Source organism: Halictus rubicundus, chromosome 14 (assembly GCF_050948215.1).
Source record: "Halictus rubicundus isolate RS-2024b chromosome 14, iyHalRubi1_principal, whole genome shotgun sequence".
In the NCBI taxonomy this organism is placed as follows: domain Eukaryota; kingdom Metazoa; phylum Arthropoda; class Insecta; order Hymenoptera; family Halictidae; genus Halictus; species Halictus rubicundus.
In genome coordinates this window covers 7,985,345-7,999,584 of record NC_135162.1, presented here as the reverse complement: position 1 = coordinate 7,999,584, position 14,240 = coordinate 7,985,345, and the positions used below count along the sequence as shown (strand labels likewise).

The 14,240-nt window shown below is 46.9% G+C and overlaps 1 protein-coding gene across 3 annotated transcripts in view; it reads right to left on the bottom strand.

Annotated features, from left to right (window-relative positions):
• LOC143360890 (protein pangolin, isoforms A/H/I/S) overlaps positions 1–14,240 on the bottom strand; it is a 364,982-nt gene that overhangs the window by 316,218 nt on the left and 34,524 nt on the right. For all 3 annotated transcript variants that reach the window (XM_076800063.1, XM_076800064.1, XM_076800066.1), the window contains exon 3: positions 1,527–1,630. In XM_076800063.1, the coding sequence (XP_076656178.1) occupies positions 1,527–1,630 (104 nt within the window). The remainder of the gene's footprint in view (positions 1–1,526; positions 1,631–14,240) is intronic.

Below are 14,240 nucleotides of genomic sequence, written 5' to 3'. Positions count from 1 at the left end.
GAATCCCGGTTGCCCGGTTGTTAGGAGGCGCCAAGCTCCTCTTTCTCTCTCGCAAGGCGGTTAATTATTTAAAAGCTCGCGGATGCGAGCATCGCGGAAAGAGAAACAATTCCAGCGCAGTTTCCACAGGCGGCACTTTGTCATGGGGCGGCGCGCGCGCGCGAGCGAGCGCGAACGCGTGAACGCTCGCTCGTAAATAAATCGTGAATCCAATTTGCGGGCATCATAAATCAATACCGGAATCAAGATTCAAAGGGTGCGGAGTGAACGCCTCGGAGAGTTGGACTCTCTCCGCAAACAAAAGAGTGATCGCGAGACCGTGCGCGGTCTCTCTCTCTTGCTCTACCGTTTCGAAAACGATCCTCACAATTAAAATTTTAATAGGACCTCGCGAATACTTTGCTCATCTCGCCGCGAATCGTTCGTGAAAGGATTAATGGATCGTCCTCGATCGCGCGACAATCTTCCACCGTGGAATTTGAATTGCCTGCTCGTGCTTTGGACATTGAAAGCTTGTTAACGATAAGCGAGTTGCTCAACCATTTTCCTTTGACTGTTTTCACGCACTGTCTTTCCACGGATGGGTATTCAACTTTTTTGGAATAATAAAACGAACCTAGTTATTTGACGAAAATGTTTCCAACTTCTCTATTATCTTCATTCGCTTCTATTTTTCTCTTTTAAGATCATTCATTTTGCAAGGGACTAGTAGGTACAGTAAAGTCTTGATCTAAGTCGAATTCTCGTGCTGTGACATAGATCGTGTAGGACTACGATTGTCTTGTGACCGCGTAGAAAAGGTGCTTCTTGGCTCCTCGCAGGGTATACCCCCCAATGGAGGGAATACGAGAACTGACTAAGATCGTGTAGCTCCTTTCAGCTTATATCAAGACTTTACTGTAGTTCAAAAATTGATAATGTACCCCCAAGTACACCACCCAAAACATACGTAGCATTAGGTAACGTAATGTAACGTGGTCGCTAATAACCTAAAATGTTGACGCGGTCTTAAATAAACTACAGTGGTTACTGTATATATGTCCCAAAAGCCTAGCAGATAAAAGTCCCTACGTTTCTAGGAGTGTCCCGACCGAGGTCTCTTCGCTGTCCTTTTCCATTATCAAAGAATACTATCTCCTAGTCGATATATGTCCCTGGCTAGACCCGTGTTTTGGACATATATCGAGTAACCACTGTAACTTCAACTTAAACTTAAACTTAAAAGTTTCAATTCAACTTAAAAGTTGAAACTATTCTCCTTAATTTTTCAGAAGCTCGTTGAAAATTGGTTTAAAAATCCAGTTCTATTATTGCGTTAACTTTTTAAAATTATCTCAGTCCCTAAAATTGCTCACACGTAGGAGCCTATAACCTCGAAAAGCGACCATATCTTTTGAATTTCGGAGCCGTTTCTGCATTCGAAAAGAATCGTGTAGCAAGGTGAGCATTACCTAATTCCAGATGTATCCTCGTTAGCGAGAAAGCGAGAATTTCGGAACAAGAATAAAGGGAAAAAATCGACTCACCATAGAAACAGGAATGGGTCCTCCGGCGCCATTCGTGTAGGGGTACGGCGAGACGAGGTAGCCCATGTTGAACGACGAAGTATGCGGCGCCGCATCCACCTTACCTATCAAACCAACAAGAAAACACGTCAAGCATCCCATTCATCGAAAAATCAAAAAAGAATATCAGTCACTCGGCTCTCCTTCGCTTTTTATACTGCGGATCGCGTCACCGTTATTATTAATCGCTCGCTCGCGAAAGCACACCGCAATTATTTAAACAAATCTTCGCGTTGCTCGTTCGAGTTGTTCTTAAACAAACTTTTCGAAAAATGGTATTGAACAGTTCGCGTTGGTACGCGTCATTCAATTTTCCTCGTTAAACACAATTCCCTTTATTACGTCGAGCGGAGCGCCAATTTCGCATAATTTTCTATTCAATCCATGCGGATCATGTATTTACCGTGCGTGCGTGCATGCAGTGTATAAAATGTCCACAAGATGGAATGTTTACAAGATTATCCGCTGTTATCAATAACGTGGATTTTAAGAATTTATGACAAAAATGGTACAAGTTAAAACAGTAGTAGGTTTAAGAGAATTTAACAAAAATGCATTATTTTCAACTTATTTAAGGAAACGGGAACTTTTGGCTCCTGTTTTCTAAAATTGATGCCGGAGATTTCTATTTTGCATCGTGATCCGCAGCCTAGATCTATCAAGGTAAAAAGAAATATTTCTCTATATATGTCGCCGAGGCCTACATGATAAATGTCGCGGAGTTATCCCCACTACCGCGGGGTACACACCCCGTGAGGGGCCGCCGGGAACCTCGAGAGGCCTCGGTAAACATAACACGGCTCGGTTATGTCTCCTCGAGGATATATGACGTGTTGTTGACATATATCGAGAATTCGTGGCGACGAAGACACGATTTGTGTCGATAAATCGTCGGACAGCAAGCGATACAGATCGTCCCAGTGTCTTGCGACGCATTCTTCGGCAACGACCTCCAACTTTGAGGACGAACGCAGTCATCCAGAGGAAATCTTTCGAGTTTGTTCACCAAACTGGATCAGCAAGAATCCGCATGGAGAAGAGCTCCGAGTGATACCGATCATCTTCGGTTAGCGTCGTTCGGATCTACTCGAGGCGGATCCTGTCCCGCTAGAGAACCACCAGCAAGAGCAGCGAGAAGAGAGAGAGAGAGGGGGGGAAGAGGGGGTAGGGGGTAGGGAGAGGAGACGGTCCGTTCCGCGAAACTCGATCGTTTCAAGCGGCAGAAACCTGCTTTCAGGATTCGAACTGATAAGTATCGTCTCCGGATCTGGCCAACCAGGTTAGCCATCGTGCGACTCCCACCACCCCCGGGGTCTAGATCTTATCACCTGCCGACGAGGATCTTTAGGTGATCGGCAACGCCATTATTCCGGCGGGTGAAGTATCGTACAGAGTTAGAGAGAAAGAGAGTGTAAAGAGAGAGAGAGAGAGAGAGAAAGAGAGAGAGAGAGAGCCGCCGGTAGCGGGTTTTTCGCGGTCGAGTCTCGGCTATTAAGCTCGACCGCGATAGATCGAATGCCGCAATCACGTTATAGAACTCGGAGTAATGCAACAACTGTGGTCTCGATACCTCGAAAAATTCCGAGCGAGAGAGGAGGGGGAACACAGCGTGCACACGATAAGCGATTCTGCGAAGCCACGCCTGAGCATTATCCTGCACACCTGACGCGGGAAGCCGCCATCTCTTTCTGTCTCCGGGGATCTCTCGTCTCTCTCACTCTGTGTTTCTACTCGCTCACTATATTTCTACTCTCTCACTCTCTCTACTCTCTCTCTCTCTCTCTATACCCGTTGCACTCTTCTTTCTGAGAATGTCATTTATCTACTCTCTTAGTGTATTTTTATTCTCCCACTCTATGTCTACTCGGCCCCTCTATTTCTAGTCGACCACTCTATTTCTAGTCGACCACTCTATTTCTACTCGACCACTCTATTTCTACTCGACCACTCTATTTCTACTCTTTACTCTCTACTCTCTCTATACTCTCTGCTCTCTTCTCTCTGAGAATCTCATCTCTCTACTCTCTCAGTCCATTTCTACTCTCCCACTCTATTTCTACTCTCCCCTTTATGTCCACTCTCCCACTCTATTTCTACTCTCCCACTCTATTTCTACTCTCCCCTTTATGTCCACTCTCCCACTCTATTTCTACTCTCCCACTCTATTTCTACTCTCCCACTCTATTTCTACTCTCCCACTCTATTTCTACTCTCCCCCTCTATTTCTGTTCTCTCTCTCTCTCTCTCTCTCTCTCTCTCTCTCTCTCTCTCTCTCTCTCTCTCTCTCTCTCTCTCTCTTTCTCTGCATTTTTCCCTCTATTCTCTCTATACTCTCTTACTCTGTGCTCCCTTCTCTCTGCTCTCTCTCTATAGTCTCTACTCTATACTCTATGCTCTATACTCTCTGCTCCATACTCTATGCTCTATACTCTATGCTCTATACTCTATACTGTATGCTCTATACTCTATGCTCTATACTCTCTGCTCTATCTCTATGCTCTATACTCTTAGCTCTATACTCTCTGCTCTATACTCCCTGCTCTATACTCTATGCTCTATACTCCCTGCTCTATACTCCCTGCTCTATACTCTCTGCTCTCCTGTCTCTAATCTCACACTCCCTCACTCTTCTCTCTCTCTCTCTCTACTCTCAGCACTCCTTGTACTCCCTCGCTGTTACTCTCTTCTCTCTTTGGATCTCCTCTCATTCTGCTCTCCTCCCTTCCCAGCTCTCAGCCGCAGCTCTGTCTCTTCGACTCTGCTCTCCTCTTCCCTTCCGATCTCCTCTTTTTCTCTGTTCGGCCGGGATCTCTCTCCCGATCGGAGATTCCTCGGCGAGCATCGGTTGATTTCTTATCGAGTCTCGAAAATGGGTCGTAATAGCGGCGTAACGAACCGCAACAAAAGCAACGCGAGACCGATGCTAGCGGTAAACGGTGATAAATCAGTCGGAGAGCCGCGTGCTTAATTAATACTTCGGCGGCGAGAGAAAAAGAGGGGACGAGAGAGACGAAACGAAAGAAAAAGAGCGAGAGAGAGAGAGAAAGAGAGAGCGGTAGGGAGGGGGGATTGCACGCGCGCGGGTGCATGGAAGTTGACCGCGAGACTCTGCGACTCGAGTGGAATCGTGCGAGCATCACCGACCATGAAAGAGTTAATTCTCCGTTCGAGGCTCCTCCGCGATGATCTCGATCGTCCCCCGACGCAAGACCATTGACCTTTTCCGAGTAGCGAGACACATACCACCTCTCTCTCTCTCTCTCTCTCTGTCTCTCGTCGAAGCGCCTCCGTTCTTCGCCGCTCTCTTTCTCTCTCGCTCTCTCGCTCAACTTATTAAGACACGAACACACGAACACGCCGAGATCTGCGCTCGCCTTCGTAGCCGAACGAACCGTACGGATCGGCGCAATTCACACGACTGCGGACGATTAAATTGTCAGCTACGCGACTCTATAAATAACGCGACACACGCACGCATACCGGGTTCCGTCGAGTTTCGCCGGAATCGCGAGCGTTCCTCGTTTAATCGCGAGCTGCGCCGATGAAAACCGCGAGCCGGAGCAGCCGTGCGGTCGTCGCGACGCACACCGCCGCGCCGCGAGCAAATAGGCGACCAATTTAATGAAAGTTTTATCTGTTTATGAGTCGACGCCCCGCGGATTCGGCTCGGCTCCGCTCGGCTCGACGACGCCGCGCGATAAAAGTGTCGTTGCGATTCCGCGACCCGAGCCACGGAATACACCGATCTCTCTATATATGTCGCCAAGGGCTCGATTATAAACGACGCGGAATTATCCCCACTACCGCGAGGGGCCCTGAAGCTCGAGATACCTTGGTCCTACACTCTTCGGGGAGTGTAAGGCCGAGTATGTCAAAGAATAGTACGGTGACCTCTCTATGTATGTCGCCGAGACCTCGATTATAAACGTCGCGGAATTATCCCCACTACCGCGTGGAATACCCCGAGAGGGGCCAGGAAGCTCGAGAGACCTTGGTCCTACAGTGTTAGAGGAGTGTAAGGCCGCGTGGGTCAAAGAATAGTACAGTGACCTCTCTATATATGTCGCCTGGATGATAAATGTCGCGGAATTATCCCCACTACCGCGTGAAATACCCCGTGAGGGGCCAGGAAGCTCGAAAGACCTTGGTCCTACAGTGTTAGAGGAGTGTAAGGCCGCGAGGGTCAAAGAATAGTACAGTGACCTCTCTATATATGTCGCCTGGATGATAAACGTCGCGGAATTATCCCCACTACCGCGGGGTATACCCTTTAGGGGCCTCGGACCCCGAGGAGTGTGAACAAAAAAATCACGGCTCGGGAATGTCTCCTAGACCATATATGTCGCTGGCATGACCAGTGATTTTGTCATATATCGAGAATTCACTGTATCGACTTTAAATCTGTATCGAACGCCGCGAAATGCTTCATAGCCCGACGCTCATGCGGTCGGCAATACCTCATGGACCAATCCACGTTATTGCGAGCATTATAAGTTAGGAGCCATGTTTCCGAAATTAAAATGGCTGCCAGAAGCGAGTCTGGCGATGAGAGGATGCGTTTCTCGCAGTGAACTTGACTCAACGCAAATCAGCAAATCATCGTGTCCCAGAAGGTTCAGCGAATACTAAATCCTCATCTCCAAGAAACTGTGGGAATGAAGATTTATCGCACTGCGTGCACTGACAATTTCGCGCTATTTTCTGAATCATAAAACGATTTATTAAATTGTCCACCAGTTAACACTAGAACGGACATTGAAACCAACTCGTTGCTAATGTGTTATACAAGTGTGGCTCAAATGAGTGCGTTTACTAGGATTCTAGCCATTTCCATCGTTACAAATGAAAATCTATTTAACAAATTTATTCATTTATTTCATTCCGCAGTCTCCAGCCGAGCGTCTTTTAGTCATAAATAGATCATTTCGTTGGGGGATTGTATATTGCCACGTTGGACAATTTAGCAATCAAACTTGAAAACCTCTGCTACGCAATTTCGCTACATGTAGCGAAGCAAAATTGTTTATAAACAAATCTATAATTACATATTGACTATAACAAATCTTGCTCTTTTTCTGTTCTTGTAAGTACATACTCCTGGGAAACCGAAGCCTCCAGAGCTTCTCTGTCCTGAATCAAAAGAATAGTTTGTCCTACACGATATATGACGTGTTGTGGACAATTATCGAGAATTGAGAAGATTGTTGGATTAATTTCGCACGCATCGTGTCGTTCAAAGTTATGGTACTCGGCGCACTATCCGGAGGTTCCTTTCTTCTGCTAGATGGACCCGACATTTCACGAAGGACGAGAACGTTTCAACAAGTCAGGCAAGCAATAAAAGCTCTGTGTCAACCTCGCGAAAAAGATCTTTTCGGGTCTTCCACCGGAAATGGAAAGCGGGAGACTCTCGAGCGGATTTCCCGCGAACACGTGCGTCGAAAATAGAAATTTTCATTCTTCCCCTGAGGAACAACCCGAAGAAGAGTTCGGGCTCGAGTCGAGTCGCGCGACCGAAGTTCGCATTGTGTGCCCGGGGTGTCTATAATTACCGTGGTGAAGTATTATTCCAACAAGACTGCGAAGTAAACAAACCTGCAGGAGAGAATCGAACGAGAGAGAGAGAGAGAGAGAGAGAGAGAGAGAGAGAGAGAGAACACGAGAAGATTCGAGTCGAATGCGAATGCGTGTTGCATGAAAGCCCAATGGAACGCAGCAGGACGAGGCGGAGGAGGAGGCGCACGATCGTGATGGAAAGGACGGAGAGGGAGGGGAGGGGGCAGAGAGGGGGAGAACTGGCAATAAACTTTGGCGCGAGGAGTGTGGCGCACATGTGCGCGCTCAGGATATGCATTCGGAAAGAGAGGAACGAGAGGCCCGCCTTTCCGTCCGTTGCAGCCGAGACAACGCTTCCCTTTTTCTGGCCGGCCGAATTTTGGATAGAGTTTCACGGCCTCCTTTTTACAAGCTCGAACCGTTCGGTGCGATCCCTTTCCGAGAAACTGCGCGAAAACCCGCGCACCCGTCGGAGCTAATTGATTTAGGAAGCAGGTTCAAGGCTGCGGAGGTTGTTATACCCCCGTCAGGCTCTTGCCTTCCCGTCGAATTCTCTATGCGTCAGGATCGTTGCCGAGAAGCTTCCACGTTGCGAACCATTACGGCGCTGGAGCCGTTTAAAAGTGGTGCCAGTGAAAAATTTCATTCAAACATTCGGATTCGAGACAAAATTTTCCTGCTTCACTTGACACCACGTGTCAGATATTTAACAATAATATCTACCAAACACAAAACATATAAAAGTGAAACACGTCTTATAAAAGGGTGAAGATCGAATTTACTTAAACTTTGTACGATTTTCATTACAAGTGTTTATATGAAGAAATTAATTTACCAATTTCCTGTGGAAACGTTTTTCTAATTTCAATCATTGTGAAACAGAAAACCAGTCATTTTGACCGTGGTAGGTTTAGTATTAACCAGTCGGCCGTTTTTGACGAGTATACTCGTCACGAAGAAGTGGCAATATTTTGTATTACGAGTATACTCGTCGAAAACAGCTAACTGGTTAATTTTTGCGACGCAAATTAGATACACATTTTTCAAGGAGGTCGCAACTGGTTAACACTGCCAAACCTATTAATTTCACGGATTTCACATTTTTCTCTTTCACAATTCCTAAAATTATAGAAGCATTTTCAACTGTTTTGATTTGCAGCACTTTTGCACTGAACGACTCATATACAGTGTTCACTCTATATATGTCCTATATATCTAGCCAATAAAATTTGCAGAATCATACCGCCTGCCTCGGGGTGTACGAGTCGGTCGCCGAGGAGTTGAATATTGAGCTTTTCTCTGAATATTCAGCTCTGAATACTGAGCTCTGAATAGTGAACTCTGAATATTGAGCCCTGAATATTGAACTCTGAATATTGAACTCTGAATATTGAGCTCTGAATATTGAACTGTTCTGTGAATATTTAGCTCTGAATATTGAGATCTGAATTTTGAGCTCTTCTCAGAATATTGAGTTCTGAATATTGAGCTTCTCTCAGAATATTGAGTTCTGAATATTGAGCTCTTCTCAGAATATTCAGATCTGAATACTGAGCTCTGAATATTGAGCTGCGAATATTGACTCTTCTTTGAATATTGAGCTCTGAATATTGAGCCCTGAATATTGAACTCTGAATATTGAGCTCTGAATATTGAACTCTTCTGTGAATATTGAGCTCTGAATATTGAGCTCTGAATATTGAACTCTTCTGAGAATACTGAGCTCTGAATATTGAACTCTTCTGTGAATATTTAGCTCTGAATATTGAGCTCTGAATATTGAGCTCTGAATATTGAGCTCTGAATATTGAGCTCTGAATATTGAGCTCTGAATATTGAGCCCTGAATATTGAACTCTGAATATTGAGCTCTGAATATTGAACTCTTCTGTGAATATTGAGCTCTGAATATTGAAATCTGAATATTGAGCTCCAAATATTGAGCTGCAAATATGGAGGTGGAAATATTGAGCTCTGAATATGGAGGTACAAATATTGAGCTCCGAATATGGAGCTCTGAATATTGAGCTCTAAATATATCTTCTCTGATCACAGTGTTTACTCAATATACGTCCCAAATGCCTAGCCGATATAAGTCCCAGAGCAATCCCGACCGCCGCATAGTATACCCCATTAGGGGCCAAGAAGCTCAAGAGACCTCGGTGTCCCCGACGAGCATAAGATCGCGCGGATCAAAGAGTAGTATCTCCTCGCCGATATATGTCCGTGGCCAGACCCGTGTCTTGTACATATATCATTGCTGAATTAAATCCTTCTAGCCGAGCAGATTCTGCAAAGGTCCTGCGAAGAGCCGGAAGCCGCGAAGAGATTATTATTGCTCTCTGGCGAGTGGCTTCCGAGCCGAGCGTGTTACGACGGGCGAGAGCATTGTCTGCTTCGCCGAGGATCGTTTTCGTTTGATGGGAACGCGAAAACTCGCCCGCGCACCGAACTACAAACGATAGATCCATCCGCTGTCTCTCGCTTCAGCTCTTGTAATCCTCGGAGAGGATCGCGGCGATCGTAATGCGCGGATAACGAGTCACTTTTGTTCGCGATCATGGTCACCGAGAAGACCGAGCAAAATTCCCCCCACCCCACCCCGATTAAACGACGCCTCTTACGGGGAAAACGATTATATTCCGCGAGGATCTAGAAGGAACGAGGCAGAGGATTTAGGGTGGTCGCGCGAGGATCAAGGATCCCGTCGAACCCACGATCGTAAAGTCGGGTCGGTTTCGGGCCTGGAATCAGGGCTGGATTCCAGCTAAAAAGGACACGGAGCGAAAGAGCGTGCCGTTAATGCCATTATGGGCAAGCTTGTGTGTACAGCTTGTTGTCGGCTGGTAAATTACTATAATTGTGAAGTTCCGGCGATTTTTAGATTAGCTCTGGTCCATCAACGCTGTACGCCTGCCTACCGACCTGCCGACACCGCAGCCCGACGGGTTCTCCAGTCTACCCGGCCAAATCATCGCTATAATACTTTTTCCCCTAATCTCAATCGATTCGACGATGGCGGGAAAAATATCAAATTAACCCTTTAACCGCATCCTAAAATTCTTTCGAGACCAGCATTGCAATTGTTTTGAGTAGCTGGAATGGTGAACCGTTAAATTGTTGCTACGGTCCGAGGGCGAATCGCATTGTTAAGAATATGTTAAAAATTGGTACTATTTAGAACGGGAGACCAATTAAGATAATTGAGGAGTAAAGATATACTATTTTCAACGTGTTAAAATTATTTTAAAAAAATTAAATGCATACAGTGATTTCTCTGTATATGTCGCCAAGACCTGGATGATAAATGTCGCGAAATTATCTCCTGTATCACCTATATTATCACCTACAACTCGGCTCGGGTATATCTCCTGGACGATACATGACGCTGGCAAGACCCGTGTTGATGACATATATCGAGAATTCACTGCATCTTGCTCCCATCTCTTGAAATTGACGCGGAGGACTTTTATTTTGTTCTATTCAAACGTGGTTACTAATAAAAATTTCTTAAGACTATGTCTATGACAAAAATCAGTGCAATTTAAGCCGTGAACAAAATTTTGAGACAATATAGATCCAACAATTTCACAATTTTTGAAGGTTTAAAGAACTTTTGATTTTGCATACATCGCAATCAGGAATATTATACAGGAATATTATACAAAGTCTGAACGCTCGTATTGTTGCGCCAACAATGCAATTTCCCAGCGACGTTCATTTCTCCGCGAACTCGTCGGATTTATTCGCCTACGCGTCGAGAATACGATTTCCCCAACGTTTTTGCGACGATTCTACGAGTTCCCCGCGGGAGAAAACGTTCGAAGGAAAAAGGGCCGAGGATTACCAGTACCCCCCCCCCCCCCCCCGAAAAGGGACACAGATTCCTGCGAGGACCGAAGGCCAGCCGACCTATCGGCCTGTGTCAATAGAAATCTGTACTTATGTCTCTCGGCGAGGGCCGTTTCCGTAACCCCTCGACGCGGGGGGCCTTGTTCCTGGTCGAACGGAAATCAGAGGGCAGGGGGGGCAGGAATTTTCGTCCCCCGGGCACCCTTTGTGCAACAAGTGCCTCGTCTTGGCTGCAGATGTTTGCGCCAAACAATCTCCCCGACGTCTCATGAACGCTCGCTGCTGCAATGGCTGCCATTGCCGGCGAGAACGCCACGAAGAATTTTAAATCGGCGACAAAATTCATTGAAAATTATACATTTCTAACAAGAACGACAGATAAATTAAAACAATGTAAATATCCTCGCATTTGTTGCGGCCCACTAAAATTATTAAGGGTACAATCAAATTTGGGTCGTATTTCTTGAAAAAAAATTTTTGTTTCGTAAAAAAATCCCCCTTCTGCTCACAGCACGACGATTATTTTCCCTTTATAAATTTTTGGTCCTGGCTGCCATAGAAGAAAGGAGTTACCTCAAAATTGTCCTCGACCATCAATTTCACGGTCAAATTTCTTTCCATTGTGTTGTATTCCACGCGTCATGTCGATAGAAACATTTGACCTTAAAATTCAAGGTCAAAGACAATTATACTGCTAATTTTTTTTTTACAAATCTTCATCGATCCGAGGTGTAACATTTAGGCCAAACATTTCTCTACGCCCTGTGCACGGTGTGGTCCAATGTAACATACTCCTCAATTTATCTCTAAAAATCGCAACAGCAGAGGCGATACAGCGAATTTCCGTTATAAGTCCCTACAAGCCTCGCGTTTTGCGGTCCCTGGCTACTCAGATCCCCGCGAGGTATACGGACACGTACAGCATATATATAAACGCGAGGGTCATTTACATTTCGAGCGTGCGCTGTGCGTTTCGAATTCGACGAGAACCGCAGATTTCATCTAAATGTCCCTCGCCGGAACGGCGCAAGGGACTTGGAGCGCGAGAGCTCGGTGTACACGTGAAATCGAAAGGCAGCAGTTCGGTGGCAAGCCTGCGGTGGCATTGAGCGGTTCGCGAAGACTGGGTGTCTCGGGCGTTGGAATTTTTTGCCCGAGTATCTCTGCGATCGGAGGCCCGGAGGAGCGGTGGCTCCGAGAAATTCAGGAGTCGGGTTTCTAGCGCGGAAGACGCTTTTGGTGAAACACCGAAATGGGAATGCGCGGCGGCGTGTAACCTGGTGACCCTCGACGCGGGAGGTCCGTGTACGAGAAATTAGAGGGTACCAGGCGGAGGAAGAAGACTCGAGAACAGACATCCGAGGGGGCACCCGAAGGGACTCGGACGACTCGGCTCCTCGGACAGGCTGGTTTCTGCGACAAGTGTCGCGGTCACGGCGTGCTTGTTGACTCTGATGAATTTCCCAGGAAATCTGTCCGTACCCCCACCCCGTTCGAGCCGAGCATTTCGAAGGGGTCCCCCCCTCCCCCGTACACTTGAACCATGATGGATCGACGGACCGAGGAAAACGCTATGGGAACAATGGCCACGCCGTTTTCCTTGGTGCCTCATTAGAAAGTACAAATATTCGGAAAACTGTCGCCCTTCGTCGGAGCCTGGATTTCCAAAGGTCCCAATACGGTTTACGACAAGCGAATTTTTGTGCAAAATTATCCGCAAGAAATGGAAACCAAAATAGAATTCTCAACGACTTTAACAGGCTAGGCTCTTACGGGTCTAATATTTTTAATTTAACCCTTTGTACTCGGATGTCCCCTCTAAGGGGACATTATGAGGCCAGAATCGATGGCTCCGAGTGCAAAGGGTTAAAATTATTACGATTCCAGGGATGCATATTTGAGACATTATTTAGCAAATTTATTTCTCTTCGGGTACGTATTATTTTTAAAATACTGCTAAAAATGTGTGCAGCACAAAATAGTGACTTTTAGCGCTCCGTAACCAATTTCGTTAAATCCCTTACTTAGTTTTCCAAAAGCGAGTAGAAATTCAGCGGAAAGGCGAAAAGCGTTTAAGAATACAGTGATCTCTCTATATATGTCGCCAAGGCCTGCACGATAAATGTCGCGGAATTGTCCCGCTACCGAGGGGGGACTGTACCCAATATATCACAGCTCGGTTATGTCTTATGTCTTGTCGACATATATCGAGAATTCGCTGTGTATCTAGCTTACTTACGGAACAAAGAGATTTCGAATAAAACGCGACGATCGAATTTGTTCGGCATGCAGATCGCCAGAGAAACTTTTGGGCCAGCCGGGGACAATGGCGCGGCGATTGCCAGGCCGGGGCCGTTCATTAGAAAGCGCGGGCAATTATTTATTCGGCGAGGCGCAGACTGGAATCCCATTATCGCGGCGAACGGGATTAGCATAATATAAAGGCGCGAAAACTAGTTCCCGGCGAGGACGGGATGAAAGACGGTGTCGGAAAAGCGTGCACGTGCGAGCGAGCCTCGGTCGAGACAACGGGACGGGTTTTCTCCGTACAAAAGGCGCACCCTCGTAATGGGGCCCCGGAGTAGATTCCTGACGGGCCCCGAACGACGGTCCCCGATGTCACGTACGAGGGACCCGGAGCGGCCGACGTGCCCGGTTGCGATCCTAGAGAGAAATCAAAGCAATCAAACGCGTTTGCTTCGTCCGGAGCAATTCCTTCTAGATTCTCGTGCACGATGAGATAGATAGAGAGAGAGAGGTTAGGGCCAACCGGAAGTCGTTCGGCGGATTATGAGCGAAACGAAATCCCCGGCGAGATTCGCCCGAAGGATAGCCGAAAGAGGGAGCGTCGGTCGGGACACGTTGAGAAACACGATTCTCGTATTCCAGGGGAATTACAAAACGCGGACGATTTCCATAAATCGAACGAAGGGGTCCTTGAGGCTGGGCCCACTCGCGGCGGACAAGCGGGCGCATAAATTTTCGGGTGGGCCCCGAGCGGAATTGAACTCCACTCTCTCTCTCTCTCTCTCTCTCTTTCTCATTCTCTCTCGCCTTCGAGTTTTCAATTTCTGTCATCGGCGTTCCCCGCGTCGAAACCGCGCGCGTACGAAAAGTCGAGGGGGCCCCGGGTTGATCGGAGGTCAAGTCTCGGGGCCCGGCCGTCGGGGCCTCGTTGCAATCTTACCGCGAGCCAACAGGGAGAGAGAGAGGTAGGAAAAAGAGAGAATCAAGAGAGGAAGAGAGGCCAGGGCCCTCGAGGCAGCAG